A 20,978-nucleotide genomic window follows, 5' to 3' on the forward strand; every position below is an offset into this window, starting at 1 on the left:
GAGTCCCACTTCTCCCTGCATGGAGCCTGCTTCTCCCTCTGCCTATATATATGCCTATACCTCTGTCTCTCTCTCTCTCTCTCTCTCTTTCTCTCTCTCTCTCTCTGTGTCTCTCATGAATAAATAAAATCTTAAGAAAAAAAAATTCCCCTTGCCTACCTTTAACCCTAGCCATGGGTCCTGTCATTGTCCCCAGCCTATGTGATCCCAGGTCAGGAGATGGTTCTGAGTGGGTTATAGGAATGATTCCTGAGGGCTGGGGGATTCAGAGAAATATTCCTAGGGAGGGGGGGTTCCAGACCTCCCACCCCCTCCATCCTGACAGTCCCACACGGGAAAGGGCAGTCCAGCCAGTAGGAGGGATACCACACAATTAAAGGCCCAGAAACAAGAAGAGCATGGCTGCAGCATGGGAAAGGGGAGCCCACTAGAGAAAACAGAGTCCAGTTGCAGAGAAGAGAGCTTCCAGAGTCTGGTGGAGGAGCTGGAGCCTGCTGAGAGAGGGATTGTTCACTCTGGTCAGCAGGGCTGAGCTGGGGAGGGAGAAAGTGTCTGGGGACCAGGGTCTCTGTGTCCATCACAGCATCTCTTTCAGATTTCTCTAGGCCATGTACTTCTGCGTGTTCTGCTGAGGAACAATGGGAGGTCAGCTCAGCCGAGGGAAAACCCTGACAAGCCCAAGCTCAAAGCCCTCTGTCCAAGAACTGGACCCTGTGCCCATGCAAGCAGGTAGGCTTCCCAGACCCAGTAATGCTGCGGGGCCCCAGACATCACTCACTGCCTCTTCCTGACAAGGCACTCCAGCTCGGCTTCAAGTATCAATGAGTTCCTGCTGTATACCAGGCCCTTCCCTGTGAGCCATATGGCAGGGTTCCTGCTCTGGAGGAGTTAACATTTCAGCAGTCAGAATGTTAAACAAGGGCAGCCCAGGTGGCTCAGTGGTTTAGCGCCGCCCAGGGTCTGATCCTGTAGTCCCCGGATCAAGTCCCATGTCAGGCTCCCTGCATGGAGCCTGCTTCTCTCTCTACCCCATGTCTCTGCCTCTCTCTCTCAATCTCTCTCTCTGTGTCTCTCATGAATAAAATCTTAAAAAAAAAAAAGAAGTTAAACAATCAGGTAAGCTAGAAAATGTGGGAGAGTGACAGGTATTAACCAGGAGAGCTTCCTTCCTCCTCAGTCAGTTTATTAGGAAATTGAGCTGGCAACTCTAAGATCAACCCTAGTTCTATAGCTCTTCGGAGCTGCATTGTCTGTTATAATAGTCTCTAAGCCATCTATGGCCATTTAAATTCAAAGTAAAATTCTTTGAAATGAAATTAAATTAAATATGTAGCTCCTCAGTCACACTAGCCACATTTTAAGTGCTCAGTAGCCATATGTAGCTAGTGGCTACCTATTGGACAGCACAGTTATAGAACATTTCCTTCATCACGGAAAGTTCTACTGGACAGTGTGGTTCCAACATGTCTCCTCTTACCTTGTGAAATACTAGAAGCAAAATTAGAACCATGGCAGTTGGAAAAAATTGGGACATATAATGCCTATGCTGAGCCTACACCTGTGATTTTCAAGATAGTCCTATCTAAAAATGCCAGTTTTTAGGACAATTAGACAATCAAAATATCCTAGAAATTCTAATATTTTTATATCAAAACTATGGCCCCAGTTTGCTTCTTGTTCCCCCAAGTGACCCACAAATCCTTTCTCAAATCATATCCTGATTTGAGGTTTTGATAATGTATTCATAAGGTTCTTCTGAGAAACAGAACCAATAGAGTATGTGTACGTGTGTGTGTGTGTATGTGTGTGTGTGTGTGTGTGTGTGTGTAGACACAGAATTTATTTTAAGAAATTGTTTCATACAGTTGTGGTGGCTGGCGAGTCTGAAATCTGCCAGGTGGGCTGGCAAGCCAGAGGCCCAAGGAAGAGTTGATACAGAATTCCAGAGTCAGTCCAGAATTCTCTCTTCCTTAGGGGACCTCAATCTTTTTCCTTTAAGATCTTCCACTGACTAGTTGAGGCCCACCCACATAATGGAGGGTCCTCACTCTGCTTCTTTCAAAGTCCACTGACTTAATTTGTTATCTCATCTTTTTTTAATTTAAGATTTTATTTATTCATGACAGACACAGAAAGAGAGAGGCAGAGACATAGGCAGAGGGAGAAGCAGGCTCCATGCAGGGAGCCTGGGATTTGATCCCAGGTCTCCAGGATCACACCCTGAACTGAAGGCAGGTGCTCAACCTCTGAGCCACCCAGGCATCCCTGTTATCTATCTTAAAAACATCTTCACAGCAACATCTAGACCTCTAGACTGGTGTTTGACCCAGTATCTGGGTACTGTGGGTTAGCCATGTTGACACACAAAATTAACCAGCACAGATAACAAATGACTCTAAACCAAGCAGCACTTTTGGGAGGAAGGACATGGGGACATACTTAAACAGAACCAAGAGACTGTAGAGCCAAATATCTGAATGTCTGTGTTTGGGCAGAAGCTAATCCTAGTCTGGAACCTCCCCTGCCATGGCTGGGGTCTCCTCTCCCTCCTCAGCCCTGCCTCTAATATCTTCCTCTCTCTAACGCCAGCCTCCCACAGGCATTAACGCCTAGGCTTTGTTCTCCTGACAGGGAGGTAGCTGCCTCCTTTTAGTCACTCAATCTGCAGAGAGCCTGAGGTGCACCAGGCCCTACAGGAAGAGACCTGGAAACCACACAGACCTCCCCCTCATTTCCTCTGAATCTAGCCACAGGCCATGGTCCCAAGGCTGCTCTGAGTCACGGCCAGGCTACTGAGGGGGCTGACCCCCAGTCAGTGCTCTGGGGGCTCTCCCTGCCTGTGAGACCTGAGGAAAACTGCATTTCCCTCTCTGTGACAGGGTCTCCAGGGGGAAAGATGGACCTCTCTTATGGTATGTCAACCCTGATCCCAGCAGGGACACAGATTTGGAGCAACCCCTTCCATGAGTCATTGTCCATTAGCTTTGCATCCATCCAAAATCTACCAAGGCTCTACCACTTACCAGGCCTTGTGCCAGGACCAGGGGACATAGCAATGGACAAGATAGGCATAGTCCCTGCCTTTAGGGATAGTCAAGCCCCAGAGACAGGCTCTAAACCCATAATCAGTTACAATTGTGTTAGATTTTAGTGACAATGCATTTTTTTTAAAGATTTTATTTATTTATTCATGAAGGACAGAGAAAGAGAGAGGCAGAAACATAGGCAGAGGGAGAAGCAGACTCCATACAGGGAGCCTGACGTGGGACTCAATACCAGGACCACGGGATCACGCCTTAGGTCAAAGTCAGGCTCTAAACCGCTGAGCCACCCAGGCATCCCAACAATGCATTTTAAGGAACTCTGATTAAGAGTGTGTGCTGAGGGACTCCTCAGGAAGGCTTCACCCAGAAAGAGACATTTTATCCAGGGAATGAAGGATGAAAGTGGGTTGGTTAGGCAGATGGGTCAATCAGGGGGATAGCATATGCAGCTCAGTGGCAACAGGGGCAATGCTAGGGCTTCCAGGAGGGGAAGAGGTCCTTCTCGGCCAGTTGGTTTCACTCTTGTTGGAGGAAGACCTCCACAAGACTTGCTTGCATTGTTTATTGAGGCCTCAGGCATTTCCCTGCACCATGGGATGGCCAAGCCCTGTGCTGCAGATGGCTCTGAGGAGCTCCAGTTCAGGATCACCAAGTGGATCTTCACATGTGTCTGGGAGGACATATAGGAACCAATCCCTTTCCAGGATCACAGCCTCATTCTTCCCACATCTATCTGGAGCATAGGCCCATATACAACACAATGTCCATGGGATCCCAGGGTGGCGCAGCAGTTTGGCGCCTGCCTTTGGCCCAGGGCGTGATCCTGGAGACCCAGGATCGAATCCCACGTCGGGCTCCCGGTGCATGGAGCCTGCTTTTCCCTCTGCCTATGTCTCTGCCTCTCTCTCTCTCTCTCTCTCTCTCTCTCTCTGTGACTATCAAAAATAGATAAATAAAAATTAAAAAAAAAAAAAACCACAATGTCCAGCTCTGTGTCTTCTCCACCAATGCCCCATCCCCTTGGTCCTTGTCTGTCTATCTGCTCTCCCTCCCCCATTTCCTGGGGCATCTGTCTAGAGGGCTTCACAGAGCCCTCCTTCAGGAGCGTCTGTGAGACAGATAAACTTTTCATGCTGACCTTGATTGCTTTTCATAGCTTTATGCAGTGACATGCTGACAAGTGTGTCTCTCTTTTCCTATTGTTTCAAAGACCCCTACTGAAATGGGATGAAGAGAAAGGAGAGGGAGGGACACTGGGATGTGGGTGAAGTGGCTCTCAGCAGCCTGTGGAGGGCAGGTTTTGCAGGATGAGAAGGCCTGGACAGGTATCAGGAGGTCTAGTTAGACAAGGGGGGCTGATCCCTGAGATAGATGAGGAGATGAGCATCCTGTGCTGAGGGAGCTGCTTGCCAACTACCATCCAACCTCAAAATTGTCCTCATGGCCACCATGTCCTTGGGACCAGTCTTGGTGTAATGGTGTGGGGGAGGAGGCAGCTTGGCATCCTCTGGCTCTGTGACTCCCTCTCTGTCAGCATCCCAGGGAGTCTGGGCCTTTTTGGAGAGATGCTACTGCTGTCTGTTGGAGTCCTCCCAACCTGAGCCTGTGAGTAGTCACAGTTATCACCTACCACTAGTGGCACAGTGCCCTGTCTCACCTCAGTTGCCTTGCTGTGCAGTGGAGCTGACTAGAGAGGACCATTTCAGTGCCTTGTGAGGGCCAAAGTGATACACCCAGTCAGACCTTGACACACAGCAGCTGCTTAATAAGGGATGGCGGGTATGTGGCCAGGACACTTGACTGAGCCACACACACCTCCTGGGTGTCTTTTCTTGGCCAGCCTGGCACAATAGGCCCCTGGGATCCCACCTCTTCTTGGGGCAGCACAGATCTCCACCTGTCATCCTGGACAGAGGGCACTGAAGAGCCATGCTACCCACATGCATGGCACTCTAGAATTACAAAGCCTGTCCACATCTGTGATTTCATTGGCCCTTCTAGGAATCCTCCTCTCATGCTCCCCTTGGACCTCAGCCCTCAAAGTTAGTTTGTTCAGTCCTTATATTATTAGAACTTCCAGAAACTGCCTTCTAGAAACTGAGCTCAAATGGGTCATGATCCTGGGGTCCTGAGATCAAGTCCTGCATCAGGCTCCCTATAAGGAGCCTGCTTCTTCCTCTACCTATGTCTCTGCCTCTCTGTGTCTTTCATGAACAAAAATCTTAAAAAATAAAAAGTTTAGAAACTGAGCTCAGAGACCTGTGCTGATATCTGCTTAGAGCTATAGTTTTTAAGTTTGCTGAACAGCAGAATCCTTTTATCAAAATCTACCTTTTTAAAAAAAAATGATTGTATTTATTTATTCATGAGAGACACAGAGAGAGGCAGAGACACAGACAGAGGGAGAAGCAGGCTCCATGGCTCCATACAGGAGAGATGTGGGACTCGATCTCGGGACTCTAGGATCATGCCCTGAGCTAAAGGCAGGCACTCAACCACTGAGCCTCCCAGGCGTCCCTATCAAAATCTTCTCAAACATCTTAAGCGATTGTAGCCAGGAGCCCTACCCCTCTTGCCACACCAACCCTTTCCCTGAGGTGATACCAAAAGATGTCTGGGCATCCCTAGGACTCTGTAGAGGCCACTGGAAAAGCTTCAGATTCCAGGGTAGACCACCTGGGATCTCAGCAGACATGCTCCCCAGGGTGCTCATGGCAGGGTTGATGGTGGAAGCTCAAACTCCAGTAGACTTCAAATGGGGAGGGAAGACTGACCAAGAGGATGACCATCTCTGTCCCTCCATCCAGAGAGAAGCAGGGCCACAGCCGTGGCCCTGAGCAGTTTCCCAGTAGGCGAGCACACAGAGCCATCACTGAGACTGGGGGATCCATTGACCATCACCTCTGAGTAAGTCCTATCCTAATGAGGGGAATGGTGGGGTGCTTCCTTCCCCCTGGCACCTGAAGATTCACTCATGGGAGAAGGGGCCTCTCCCTCCAAGAGAGAAGAGCAGGGAATTTGGTGCTGAGCCACATGTAGCCCTAATGGTGGGATTAAGGAAGCCTGACACACCTGTAGGGAGAAGCTATAGATGGGCAGGGCCTTGTAGGGGGCCCTGAATCGTGCCATTTCCTGCATAGGAGGTACCAGCACTGGTGGTACTGCCTGTCTTTCCCTGGTGCAAGGAACCCTGGGAAGAGGGCCAGGTGCAGGAGCCAGCTTGGCAGGTCCTCAGGAATCCTAAATGAGCAATTCCCCTCTCCTTTCCCTCTCCAGAGATGGAGACTGGTGGACAGTGATATCAGAAGTTTCAGGCACAGAATACAGCATCCCCAGCAGCCACGTGGCCAAAATCTCCCATGGGTGAGTTTACAACCCCAGCCCTGCCTTAGGGGGAACTTCCTACTTTCCCTTTCCCCAAACATGGTCCTTTTTGGCCAGTCCTGTGCTGAGCAAAACTGGGGACAGGAGAGAATCAAGCCCAGGCCCTGTCTTCAAGAAGAGCAAACAGGTTGGCCTGTGAGACCTGGGAGCCCAGAGGAGGGAGCTCAGAAAGGACATCATAGAGATGTCCTCTAGGCTTTGAAGGGTGGCTAGGAGTTCAATGGAGGAGAAATGCTGAAAGGGAGCAGCCTGCATACATGTCCTAAATGTCCTGAGGCAAGAAAACAGAGGGGTGGTGCCCCATATCTTGGCAAGCCTGCCCTTCTAAAAGATGCCTCACAGTGGGCAGGACACAGGGAATCTTACACAGTGTGAGCCATTACTTGCCACAAGTGAGTGACAAAAGAAATCAACTCCAGAACAAATTCTATGTTATGAGAGAGAAAGGAAAGGAACTGCCTTTCAGTGGGATCAACCTGCATAACATGGAGTCAGGCAAGTATGCTGTGTGTGCTATGACAGCTACTCTTCTGTGAGCAAGTACTGCTCTGGCACTGGATGGCCTTCCTTTTCTGAGACTCACAGGATGTCTGGCTCTGATAAAAGTAGCACAGGGATGCTGAGATGTGTGGACACCTCACAGATTCAGCTTGTGTAGAGGTCGTTGGCACCTGAGTGGAGCCCATCTTCCATTTCCTGCTGGCTTGGCCCTGCTGGCCAGAGGTTTTGCATCCCCAGTGTGGCACTGAGGTTTCAGTCAAGGAGACACTGGCCACGTCCAAGAGTCCCCCTCTCTTGCCACTCCGTCTCCATCCTCTGTGTTTGTAAGTCCTATGAATGACTTGTTTTATTTACTATAAAACTAGGCTACATTTGCTGCTGGCACCAGGCAGGCCACAGCTTCTCTGATTTATTTCCTTAGAATGGACTCATCCCTGACTCTGGCTTTGACTGTGGAATTTCACACAATGACAGGGAGGTGGCCATTTCCATCAAGTTGGCTTCTGTAGTTTTTCCCAGGGAATCACAGGGCATGATTCTGGGAATATTAGAAGGCTAATGGACTAATAAGCCAAAAAATTCCTGCAAAGACACCTTGAACTCTGTATTACAGTTAAGTCCTTCAAGGACATAGGTGAAGGATTATGTGAAAAGGGAAAGAAAATAGGGGGCCAGACTAATCAACAATCCAGCAGTAAAAGGGCCCCAAGGAGAAGGTCATAAAGATCTGTACTTTGGGAGCACATATGGTGATTGATATCTTGCATGATTTTTTCCAAGATTTTATAATGTCTTAGGACATCTGGGTGGCTCAGCGGTTGAGCACCTGCCTTCGGCCCAGGGCATGATCCTGGAGTCCCAGGATTGAGTCCCACATCGGGCTCCCAGCATGGAAACTGCTTCTCTCTCTGCCTGTGTCTCTGCTTCTCTCTGTGTGTGTCTCTCATGAATTAATAAATAAAATCTTTTAAAAAAAAGATTTTATAGGGATCCCTGGGTGGCGCAGCGGTTTGGCGCCTTCCTTTGGCCCAAGGCGCGATCCTGGAGACCCGGGATCGAATCCCATGTCGGGCTCCCGGTGCATGGAGCCTGCTTCTCCCTCTGCCTGTGTCTCTGCCTCTCTCTCTCTGTGACTATCATAAATAAAATAAAAAAATAAAAAAATAAATAAATAAAAACCTTTAAAAAAAAAAAGATTTTATAATGTTGAGCATTCTAGTTCCAACATTTCTACCCACAAATAAGCTCCAATGAGAGTTAGATTTCATTGATAATAAATACATGTTCACTTGCATGCCCTTTGGCTGTAAAATTAAACTTTAAATGTTCAAATAAAATATTTACTAAAATTACAAACACACACTCAGGCAATTCTTGGAAAGGTGAGTGGCTAGCATAGGGATAGTAGAGGAGCTGGGCAGTGATAGGAGAGAATCTGCGATCACCCCACCTTCCTCCAGCCTCCTGGCCACTTGGGAATGAGGTCTCCAGGAAGAAAAGGATGGGGCTGATCCCATGAGGTTGTCCTCCAAGGCCTCTGGAGCTAGGAGCAAGACAAAGCTGGGGGTCCCTTGGAGACCAAGGTACAAATGGAACTCTGAGGCCCAGAGAGAGAGGAGGGGTTTGAGTAGAGTCTTGGCCCACTCATGCCCAGGCTGACCTCTCTCTGTCCTTCCCCCAGGTGGCTGTATGAAGGCCTGAGCCGGGAGAAAGCTGAAGAACTGCTGTTGCTGCCTGGAAACCCTGGAGGGGCCTTCCTCATTCGGGAGAGCCAGACCAGGACAGGTGGGTAAGCTCAGCCATGGCTTGTCCCTTGAATGCCAAGAACCAAGTGCGAGGTGACTTAGGGGTGTAAGTGGGAAGTCAAATGTGAAGGGCTGGTGTATGTAGCCTTGGAGCCAGGCAGTCTGGCTGACTGACCACCATGTTGCTGCTCTGGAAGCCCATTTCTAAAAGTGGGTGTGAATGGCCCATAGTGGGGATCCAGGCTCAGCCTACACTTTAGCAACTGGGTCTTGTAATAGAGTATAGTCACAAGATTTGTCTGCCCTGACCAGCAATGATTCCTCCCTCCCCAAAACACAACACAGTCCTGAATCTTGACAAATGGTTGTCAAGTTCACAAGGTCTCTGTGCTCTGGGTCACCAGCCAGTCAAAAAGAGAAAACTCTTTGAAAGTCAGCTCTTGATCTTCTTCTTTCTACTGTACAGAGGGGGAAGATGGAGAAACAAAACAAAGGCTTGAAGAGGGGTAGGGACATGTCACATTGCACATTCATAGGGGACTTCTCCCACTTCAGGTACAGGGCTTTTGCAAACAAAACACAAAGTTGGTAGAGTCTGTGTCTGCTTCCCCTGCCTCCCTCTGAGCTGCTGCCCTGAGACCCTTAGAGTGGGGGCAGAGAAGGACGTTGAAAGAGGGGTGGCACTGACATTTATGGTAGGCCATTTAAGTATCTTCAGGCAACCCTTTGGGGATTGTACTTCCACTGTCCCCATTTCACAGATAAGGAACCTGGGCTGAGAGAGAAGAAATGATTTGCCTGGGGAGACCTAGCTAAGTGTGAAGCTGGGATTCAAACCCAGCCAAGGTCCTCCTCACTTCAGACACCCAGGAAGGGCCCACATGTCACAATAATGGTGGAATTCCAAACACAGTGGCAGACTAAGGGGGAGATACTTAACGAATGTGGAGAGGCCTGTGCTTGCTCTAATTTTCACCAACCATGGTGGGTTGTCAGGGTCCTTTTTTTTTTTTTTTAATTTTTATTTATTTATGATAGTCACACACAGAGAGAGAGAGGCAGAGACACAGGCGGAGGGAGAAGCAGGTTCCATGCACCGGGAGCATGATGTGGGATTCGATCCTGGGTCTCCAGGATCACGCCCTGGGCCAAAGGCAGGCGCCAAACTGCTGCGCCACCCAGGGATCCCAGTTGTCAGGGTCCTTTACTCTCAGGCTCCCTCCTGGGTCCTCCTCCAGCACATCTTTGCCTCTCCTTCCCTTCCTTCAGAAGTTCTCTGGGTTGACCTCTCCCCAGCACCCCCTGCTACTTTCCAGGCAACATTAGCATCTCCGCCACACACACCCAAAGGTAGGCTGGGGCTGGGGGCTGGGGGCTGGCCTGAGTGCAGCAGCTGCAAACAGGAAACCACAGCAGTGGAGCTGACTGGGGCAAAAGTGCTGCAAACCAGGCCCCAGTGAGCTTGAGAAGCCACAGGAAGTGCTCTGTGCTCAGCTGCCCCGTCCCCACCCCTTCTCTGGCCTGGTTCAGCCACAAACCACTTGACCAAGTGACCAGCACTTACTGCCCATTTCCTAAGAAGGTACATATACATGGGCAGCCCAGGTGGCTCAGCGATTTAGTGCTGCCTTAGGCCCAGGGTGTGATCCTAAAGACCCGGGATAGAGTCCCGCACTGGACTCCCTGGGTGGGACGCCTGGGTGGCTCAGCGGTTGAGCATCTGCCTCTATCTGTAGGATAGAGTCCCTCACTGGGCTCCTTTGTGGGACGCCTGGGTGGCTCAGCGGTTGAGCATCTGCCTTTGGCTCAGGGCATGATCCTGGAGTCCTGGTATCGAGTCCTGCATGGAGCCTGCTTCTCCCTCTGCCTATGTCTCTGCCTCTCTCTGTGTGTCTCTCATGAATGGATAAGTAAAATCTTAAAAAAAAAAAAAAAAAAAGAAAGAAAGAAAAAGAAAAGCTGCTGCCTTTGGCTCAGGTCATGATCCCAGGGTCCTATGATTAGTCCCACATTGGGCTCCCTGCTCAGCAGTGACTGTTTTCTCCCTCTCCCTCTGCCCCTTTGCCTGCTTGTGCGTGTGCTCTCTCTCTCTCTCAAATAAAACACTAAAATCTTAAAAAGGAAAATAAAAATCCATAAACATCCACAGGATTGCTGGGATTAAGGTTAGTTTTGACTCTGAGCTTCCCCATAGCCAACCCCAAAAGGAGATAGATCAGAGTGCTGCTCTCATTATCAAGAAAGGAAGAGATTTGTCAGTTCTGCAGGAAAGGTAAGTTTCCCCAGTACTAATTCTAATCTCTCATCTGAGTCTTCCTTTAGGATAGTGTTTGTCAAGCTGCAGGTTAAGACCTTTTGGCGGGCCAAGAAATCAGTTTAGTTCGCTGGTTATTATAGAGCAGTGTGTCTCAAATCTGGGGAGCCATCAGAATCACCTAGAGGGCTTAAAACAAAGAACTGGCACACACCCAGGTTTCTTATTTGGTAGGTCTAAGGCAGGGCCTGAGACTACCTTTCCAACAAGTTTCCAGGTGATACTGCTGTTCTGGGGACCACACTTGAAGATCTAGGAGCACCTAGGTAACGTCAGTTAGGTGTGTGATTCTTGGTTTTGGCTCAGGTCATGATCTCAGGGTTGTGAGATCAGCCCCACGTCTGGCTCTGAGTTTAGTGCAGAGTCTCCTTAAAAGTCTCTCTCTTGGGCAGCCCAGGATTAAGTCCCACGTCGGGCTCCCTGCATGGGGCCTGCTTCTCCCTCTGCCTGTGTCTCTGCCTTTCTCTCTCTCTCTCTCTCACATGAATAAATAAATTTTAAAAATCTTTTTTTAAAAAGTCTCTTTCAAAAAAAAAAGTCTCTTTCTCCCTCTCCTCTGCCCCTCCCCCTGCTCTCTCTCTCTTTCTCTCAAATAAATTAAAATAATAATAAGCATCATAATTTTTTATTTTTTTAAATTTTACTCATTTATTCATAGAGACACACACACAGAGAGAGAGGCAGAGACACAGGCCTTAGAAGGAGAAGCAGGCACCATGTAGAGAGCCTGACGTGGGACTCGATTCAGGGTCTCCAGGATCACACCCTAGGCTGCAGGTGGCGCTAAACCGCTGAGCCACCCGGGCTGCCCGCATCCTAATTTTTTAAAAGATTTATTTTAGGGGGAAGCCCGGGTTGATTAGGTGTCTGACTCTTGATCTCAGCTCAGGTCTTGATCTTAGGGTCATGAGTTCAAGCCTTTTGTTGCTGGGCTCCATGCTAGGTATGGAGCCTACCTTTAAAAAAAAAAAAGGTTTGGCACCACAGCTCAGTGGGGCCTGAGTAACATCAGAGAACACGGGTTCTCAGACTTGAGTGTAGAGGAATTGCCAGGGAATGTTCTTGACAATAGACTTTTGGGCCCCTTCCAAATCTGACTCTTTACTGGGTTCAGAGGTCAGAAACCTGCTTCCTTCACAAGGTTTCTGGGTAGTTCTTATGTTCTTTTTTTTTTTTTTTTTAAGATTTTATTTATTCATGAGACACACACACACACACACACACACAGAGAGAGAGAGAGAGAGAGAGAGAGAGAGGCAGAGACAGGCAGAAGGAGAACCAGGCTCCATGTAGGAAGCCTGATGTGGGACTTGATCCCAGGACTCCAGGATCACACCCTGAGCCAAAGGCAGATGCCCAACCGCTGAGCCACCCAGGCGTCCCTTTTTTTTTAAAAAAAGATTTTATTTATTCATGAGAAACACAGAAGGAGAAAGGCAGAAACTTAGGCAGAGGGAGAAGCAGGCTCCATGCAGGGAGCCTGTGGGACTCCATCCCAGAACTCCAAGATCATGCCCTGAGCCAAAGGCAGTCGCTCAACCACTGAGCCACCCAGGCATCCCTTATGTTCTTTTACTTTTGAAAACAAATTTCCATTCTAGGGAAACTAGAATTAAGTAGTAAGAGACAATGTTGTTTACATTTACATAATGCATCTTGTCATATAATAGTAATTAACTATTGATTGAGAGAATGCTATCAGAATCTAGTTTTATTTGCATCAAGGTCCAAATATACCTCTGGGATAGGAATTCTGCAGGGGAATTTGAGTCTGTGTGTGGACTCAGGAGGAAGGCTGGGGGCTCCCAAGAACAGTACTCAGAGTTTAGACTGGGGAGGGAAAAACCTCTCCATCAATCCCAGAGTCCCTCTGACATACTTGTATATGTTCCAAGCCTGAAGGATGTCATGACAGAGCCTGAGTCAGGCCCCAAACCTTGGTTGTGAAGGAGCCTGACCACTTTGTGGAGTTCACAGGACCGCTCCAAAGGTCAGCACCAAGACCAAGCCCCAATAGCATTACCTCCTCACCTTCCTGCTGTCCTACTAACTATGTGTCTGTTCTGTGATGGGCATTTTAAGGAAGGTGATGATCAAGGCATGCTTCCTGCCACAGAGGGGTTCACTTCTGTCAATCCTGTCAGTGGGAAACATTTGTTGAGCATTTCCTCTGAGTCAGGCCTGCTAAGTCATGGTTCCTATCCTCAGGCTGCAGACAGTGAAAAGTCCAAGGTGCAGCATCCCCAAGGCTATCAGCTTCTCAGACGCCTTAGCAGAGGAGGTTCAGGAGGGTCCTGCTAGGTCCACCTCCCACACACAGCCTCCAGTCTGATCCCTCATACCACTGTGGATCCTACCCCACCATCATTGGAACACCACGGAAAACATGGTACCTGACCCCAGAGCTCCCTGCAGGCCAAGATGTGACACTGGCTATGGGACCGGAACTTTCTGGAATCCAAAAGATTGTACTTTCTTTGCCTTATTCCTAGTGGGTCTCCCTCCAGCCCCTGAACCCAGCCATAGCTCCTAACATAACTTCCCACCGCCACTCTTCTGGCCCACTGCCCACCAGAACATTCTGTGAATAAACCACTTGCTCTTTTTCATGGCTGCAGCCTTGAACACACTCCTCCCTCTGCCTTGGAAAGCCCTATCCTCCATTCTTCCACTTGGTGAACTCACTCTCATCCTTCATGACCCATTTCAATGTTATTTCCCCAGGCTATTTGTCACTCTTTGCTCTTCAGCCACTTCTGTAGCTTCTGTAAGCTTAGTTCTTTTTTTTTTTTTTTTTTTTTTAAGATTTGATTTATTTATTCATGACAGACAGAGAGACACAGGCAGAGGGAGAAGCAGGCTCCATGCAAAGAGCCCGATGTGGCACTCGATCCCGGAACCCTGGGATCACACCCTAAACTGAAGGCAGATGCTCAACCACTGAGCCACCCAGGCATCCCTGTAAGCTTAGTTCTTAAAAGAAAAAAACAAAAAACAAGGTATGTGGTCTAAGAGCACAAGAACTAAATACTCAAAATGGGGACCATAAAGGAAAATTCTGGCTGTGGGAAGTGCCAGCCAGACAACAATTCCTTCCCAGAGTATGAAAATCTGATTATCTATGGTCTGGGCCTACTGTAGTACAGGCATGTAGTAAGTGTTCAAAGTATGTATACTGAATTAACGAATGAGTGAATGAGTGCATGAATGTACATTGAGGGAAGGGGAGAGGATGAGGAGCTGGGGTAGACTTTCCCCCAATACCATGTCTTCATAGACAGTGGTAGGCATGCAAATAGTGGCAAACACTTCTCCAAACTGCTTGTAATCATGGCTCCTTCTAGTATCTATCACACAGACTCATTCGTTCATTCATTCAACAAATGGATATATATATATATTTTAAAGATTTTATGTATCCTTTCATGAGAGACACATACACAGAGGCAGAGACATAGGCAGAGGGAGAAGCAGCCTCCCTGTGGAGAGCCCAATGCAAGACTTCATCCCAGGACCCAGGATCACTCCCTGAGCCGAAGGCAGACGCTCAACCACTGAGCCATTCAGATGCCCCTCAACAAATGGGTATTATGTGCTGACTCTGTGCCATCTATTGTTCTAAGCAGTGGGGATTCAACAATACGAAAAGCAAAATCCCTGTCCACAAACCAGCTGGCAAAATCAACAGTGAACAAATAAATAATAAAGTGTGTGATCATGGTAAGTGCCACATAGAAACAATGAAGCAGCATAAGAGAAACAGAGTCATGGGACTTGTGCAAGTATACAAAGTCCTTGTGGTAGATGCATCCTCAGCAGAGGCAAGTGTGCCTGGAAGCAAATCCAAGGTTGTTGGGAGTCAGGTCATGCAGGGCAAGGACTTTGGTTCTCAGTAGGGGAGTGACATAAACCGATCCCTCCACTGCTGCAGAGAGAAGATTTGAGGGTGGGGTGATGAGGTGGACGTGGGAAGCCACATGGCAAGTTGTTGCAGGCTCCACCAGGGTGAGAAGTGGTCGGATTCTGGATATGTCCTGAATGTATCCAGCAGAGTTCTCTGTCAGCCTGTATGTGAGGTATGAGACAATGGAAGCAGTTAGAAGCATGACTCCAGGGTTAGAGCTTAGTAATAGATGCACAGTGCTGCTCTTTTCTGAGATGGGCAGATGGAGGAAGGGTAAATCAGAACCATCTTTCAGGAGGCTCATGGTTGGTTGTGTGTGTTTTGGAGTGAGGAATAGAGCTGAGTGACAGGCGAGCAGGACTCTTCGTGCCACAAAAGCACTGCTGCCTGGGCAAGCTTAGAGCTGGGGCTTCTCCTAGGAAGGAAAGGTGTTCTGGAGGGAAGTTGTCTGAGCAGAACTGAGTTGTAAAGGGAAGACTGATGGTTACTCAGGTGGAAGACTGTTCTATACAAAAGAACAGTGTGAGCAAAGGACCACAGACTGATTACAGGTTGTTGGGTGCTTGCTACATGCCAAACACTGTTAAATGCTTTATCTGCCTCACCACTTGAAACCTTGTGGAGACCTGGTGAGACTGGGAGAATTGTTATCCCCCTTTACAGATGAATAAACAGATCTGAGAGGTCAAATAATGTGCCTACAGACACAGCCAGTGAGCATGGGGCAACAAGGGTGTTATAGCATGTGACTGTGTATGGGATTTGAACTCAGGGAGTACGAGTTAAAGTGGAGATGTTCCTGGAACTGTGAGAGAGCAGTAGGTATTTGGGACTGGCTGGAGCATGTAGTGAGAAGGAACATGGGATACCAGCACTAGGCCAGTCAGAGACGGTAACCTGTCTCCACAGTGGGGTTGTCAACCCTTCGTGGGGTTGATGGAGCTTATTTTCTCTGAGCCTACCAGCTAGATACTCAGTATGGCTACCCTTCCTGTTTTAGTAACTGTGGTGACAGTGAGCAGCATGGGGTGGCTGGGAGAACCGTCCAGAAGATATAGGGACTTGGTCACTTAGTTCAGCTGGGTTGGTTGGCCTTCTGGGCTTATTTTAAGATACTTAGCCATTTACCAACCACAGAACTATTTCAGAGTCACAGCTTACCTCCAGAAGAGACTTTTTTTTTTTTTTTAAGGGTTTCTTTTTAAGTAATCTCTATACCCAGTGTGGGGCTCGGACGCACAACCTTGATATCAAGAGTCATATGCTATACGGTCTGAGCCAGCCAGGTGCCCCCAGGTAGAGAACAAGGAAAAGGAAGCAGGGACTCTACTCCACACTTCTCAATTTATATTGACGTTGTGTCCTATAGCCTTGCTAAATTCACTTATTAGTCCTAGTAGCTCTTTTGTTGATTCCTTAGGATTTTCTACATATATGATCACATTATCTATAAATACAATTTGCTTATTTTCCAACCTGTATACCTTTAATCTCTTTTTCTTGCCTTATTGTACTGGCTAGGACCTCTACTATAATGAATAAAGTGATGAGAACATTCTTGCTTTGTTCCCAATGTTAGAAGGAAACATTCAGTCTTTCTTATTAGTTTATTACCTACAGATGTTTCACAGATATTCTATGTCAGGTTGAAAGTCTTCTGTGGGGGATCCCTGGGTGGCGCAGTGGTTTGGCGCCTGCCTTTGGCCCAGGGCGCGATCCTGGAGACCTGGGATCGAATCCCACGTCGGGCTCCCAGTGCATGGAGCCTGCTTCTCCCTCTGCCTGTGTCTCTGTCTCTCTCTCTCTCTGTGTGTGACTATCATAAATAAATAAGAAAATTAAAAAAAAAAAAAGAAAGTCTTCTGTGGTAGACAGGATGATATCCTCCCCAGAGATGTCTAGATCCTAATATCTGGAACTTGTGAATATATTACCTTATATTGCAAAAGGGAGTTTAGAGATGTGACTAAATTGAGGATTTTTTAGATGGGGAGATTGTCATGGATTATTCAGATGAGCCCAATGAAATCACAAGGGTCTTTATAAGAGAGAGGCAGGGTGCACCTCGGTGGCTTAGTCAGTAAAGCGTCTGCCTTCGGATCAGGTCATGATCCCAAGGTCCTGGGATCAAGCCCTGTCCAGCTCCCTGCTCAGCGGGGAGTCATGCTTCTCCCAGCTCTGCCACTCCCCCTGCTTGTGTTCTCTCTCAAATAAATAAATACTTTTTTAAAAAATAAGAGAAGCAGGAGGGTTAGAGTTTGAAAGAGATTGGTGATGAGTGTTATGCTGTTGGCAGACATTTAACTGAGTCACCCAGGAACCCTTCTTCATTAAATATTTGGAAGAACTAACTAGCAAAGCCATCTGGACCCAGGGTCTTCTTTGCAGGAAGTTTTAAAATTATGAATTCAGGACGCCTGGATGGCTCAGTGGTTTAGCATCTGCCTTCAGCTCAGGTCGTGATCCCGGGGTCCTGGGGTCAAGTCTTGCATTGGGCTCTCCGTGGGGAGCCTACTTCTCCCTCTGCCTATATCTCTGCCTCTTTCTGTATCTCTCATGAATGAATAAATAAAATATTTAGGGCAGCCCGGGTGGCTCAGCAGTTTAGCGCTGCCTTCAGCCCAGGGCGTGATCCTGGAGACCTGGGATCGAGTCCCACATCAGACTCCCTTCATGGAGCCTGCTTCTCCCTCTGCCTGTGTCTCTGCCTCTCTCTCGCTCTCTCTGAATGAATAAATAAATCTTTAAAAAAATAAAAAATAAAATATTTTATTTATTCATTCATGAGAGACACAGAGAGAGAGGCAGAGACACAGGCAGAGGGAGAAGCAGGCTCCATGCAGGGAGGTCGACATGGGACTGGATCCTGGGACTCCAGGATTACTCCCTGAGCTGAAGGCAGACACTCAACCACTTGAGCCACCCAAGCATCCCATATAACTATTTTTTTTTAAAAAGATTCATTTATTTACTTTTAGGGTTTTATTTATTTGACAGAGAGATAGAGCACAAGCGGGGAATGGCAGAAGGAGATGGATAAGCAGGCTTCACTGAACAGGGAGTCCGATGCAGGGCCCAATCCTAGCACCCTGGGACATGACCTGAGCCACCCAGGTAGTATAGTCATCCCCACTGTACAGGTAAGAAAACTATGACACAGAGAACCTGTTTATTTATTTGAGAGAGAGAGAGAGGCAGCGTGCAGGGAAGGGCAGAGGGATAAATAGAGGAGACTCTGCTAAACAGTCTGATGTAAGGCTCGATCTCACCACCCTGAGATCATGACCTGAGTTGAAATCAAGTTGGACTCTTAACCAATTGAGGCACCCCAAGGATAGAACTATTGATTTCAATTCTTTTAAATTTGTTTTTATGGTTCAGTCTATAGTCTATCTTGAATATTCCATGTGCACTTAAAAGAAAGTATATACTATTGTTGAGTGCTATGTTCTATGTTGTCAAGTTGGTTATATGTTCAAGTCTTCTATATCCTTATTAATTTTCTGTCCTATCAAGTACTGAGACAGGAGTGTTGATATGTCCAATTATTATCATGGATGTCTATTTCTTCTGTTAATTCTGTCAGTTTTGCTTCAGATACTTTGTCTGTGACTGAGTGCAATACAAATTCAGGATTTTGAAATTTTTATTTATTATTTTAATTTATTTATTCATTCATGAGAGACACAGAGAGAGGCAGAGGGAGAAGCAGGCTCCCTGAGGGGAGCCTGATGTGGGACCCAATCCTTGGACTCTGGGACCAAGCCCTGAGCTGAAGGCCAATGCTCAACCACTGAGCAACCCAGGGGGCCCTATTTTTTTTTTTTTTTTTACGTCCCTCTCTTATCTGTTAGTATTCTTGGTCTTGCATTTTGCTTTGCCTGATAGAACTACTCCAGCTTTCCTATTGTTTCATGATACATCTTTTTCCATCCTTTTAGCCTGTTTTATTATTCAAAATGTGTTTATCATATAGTGGAGCCTTGCTTTTTAAAATCCAGTTTGAAAAATCTCTGCTTTTCCTGAGTGCTTAGGCCACTTCCTCAAAGTAAATTCTTCCTAAAATAGAGCAGTGCTTGTGGTTTAGGAAATTCACTCCTGCTTTTTATTGGCATTCCACAGGGTAAGGATAAGGGACTGGATCATGGCCTCTTCTTCCAGGTTCTCTGTGCCGTAGTTTTCTTATCTGTAGAGTAGGGATGACTATATTACCTCAAAGCACTGTTAGGATTAGAGGAGCTAATCCACATAAAACACATAGTAAACACTCACATGAAATCTACCAGTAGGGGCATCTTGGTGGCTTTGTGTTTGCCTTTGTCTGCCTCAGGTCATGCTCCAGGGGTCCTGGCATCAGCCCCCTGCTCAGCGGGGAGTCTGCTTCTCCCTCTCCCTCAGCCTGTCACTCCTCCTGCTTGTGCTTTCTCGCTCTCCCTCTGTCAAATAAATGAAAATCTTAAAAAACAAAACAAAAAAATCTACCAGGAGCTTTAGATCCTAAGATGACAGTAACAAATTATTACTATTATTTCACTGAACACCCTCCCTGTTTGGCTTTGAAGTTTTGGCTTAAGAAATTAATCCCACTTTAGTTAAAAAGTGCTCTCCTGTGTATCTTCTTCTGCTGAAAACTACTATTGCAAGCCTATGTGTTATTTCAGTTTTTTCTCCGTTCATTTTTCAACTATGTGCTTTCCTTTGCTAGCCAGTCCTTTTTTTTAAAAAATTAAATTTTGTCGAAACCCAACCATACACTTTAATGCATGCATTTTATTGTATAAGTTATACCTCAATAAAGTTGATTTTTTAAAAAAAATTTATTCATTTATTCATGAGAGAGACAGAGACAGAGACACAGGCAGAGGGAGAAGCAGCCTCCATGCAGGGAGCCTGATGCGGGACTCGATCCCAAACTCCAGGATCACACCCTGAGCCAAAGGCAGATGCTCAACCACTGAGCCACCCAGGGATCCCAATACAGTTTATTTTACTTTTTTAAAGGTTTTATTTATTTATGCATGAGAGACAAAGAGGCAGAGACACAGGCAGAGGGAGAAGCAGGCTCCATGCAGGGAGCCGGACGTGGGACTCGACCCCAGGTCTCTAGGATCACGCCCTGGGCTGAAGGCAGTGCTAAACCGCTGAACCACCGGGGCTGCCTTAAAGTTGATTTTAAAAACTAAAAAAGCAAAACTGGGAAAATTCTGTCACTTACATCAGTGTATATAATGTGTAAGTTAAAGACTAATAAAAAATAAATAAATTTTAAAAAATTAAAAAAAAAAGTTAAAGACTAATAATAATGCAACCAACATCCATGTGCCCATGTAGTAGCTTAGGAAATTGTGCAACAGCAATCCCTCTGAAGCCCCTGCCTGCTTCATTATTAATCCTCTATTAACTTATCCTCATAAGCTTTGCCATACATGTATCTCCATGCAGTAGTCTTGGCTGCCTCTGAGCTTTATTTTTTATTTTTATTTTTATTTTTATTTTTTTTTATGATAGTCACAGAGAGAGAGAGAGAGGCAGAGACACAGGTGGAGGGAGAAGCAGGCTCCATGCACCGGGAGCCCGATGTGGGATTTGATCCCGGGTCTCCAGGATCGCGCCCTGGGCCAAAGGCAGGCGCCAAACCGCTGCGTCACCCAGGGATCCCGCCTCTGAGCTTTAGAGTCATGCCAAATGTATACTTCTGTGACTTGCCGTTTCTGCTCATTTTTAAGATTTTGCTATGCTTATGTGTGTAGTGGTTACTAACTTGTACAGCTCCATATTATTGCCATTCTGTGGCATGCATACAGGCTGTTTGTAGTTTCGGATTTTTCTAAACAAAGCTGCCATGAATATTCTTGTTCATGTATTTTCTAAATTAACATGCTGAGATGAAACTGCTGGTTGTGAGGTGCATGTTCAACTACTTAATGCCAGCTGTTTCCAAAGAGGCTTGTATTAATTTATCTTTCCACCGGTACAGTAAGAATTCCTTCAGCACATCTTTGCTAACATCCACTGACACATTTTCACATTCTAATACTTCTCTGCACACTTAAGTCTGTTAACAGACAACACTTAAATGTTCACGT

The 20,978-nt window shown here is 47.0% G+C and overlaps 1 protein-coding gene and 1 pseudogene across 1 annotated transcript in view; both read left to right on the top strand.

Moving 5' to 3' along the window:
• Nucleotides 1–20,978, top strand: part of SLA2 (Src like adaptor 2) — a 30,644-nt gene that overhangs the window by 4,347 nt on the left and 5,319 nt on the right. The window contains exons 2-5 of the mRNA XM_072735995.1: nt 596–729; nt 5,852–5,951; nt 6,321–6,407; nt 8,611–8,714. Coding sequence (XP_072592096.1) covers nt 639–729; nt 5,852–5,951; nt 6,321–6,407; nt 8,611–8,714 — 382 coding nt within the window. The 5' untranslated portion in view covers nt 596–638. The remainder of the gene's footprint in view (nt 1–595; nt 730–5,851; nt 5,952–6,320; nt 6,408–8,610; nt 8,715–20,978) is intronic.
• On the top strand, nt 6,583–7,269 carry LOC140595387 (methionine-R-sulfoxide reductase B2, mitochondrial-like; annotated as a pseudogene).

This window comes from Vulpes vulpes, chromosome 14, assembly GCF_048418805.1.
Source record: "Vulpes vulpes isolate BD-2025 chromosome 14, VulVul3, whole genome shotgun sequence".
Classification (NCBI taxonomy): domain Eukaryota; kingdom Metazoa; phylum Chordata; class Mammalia; order Carnivora; family Canidae; genus Vulpes; species Vulpes vulpes.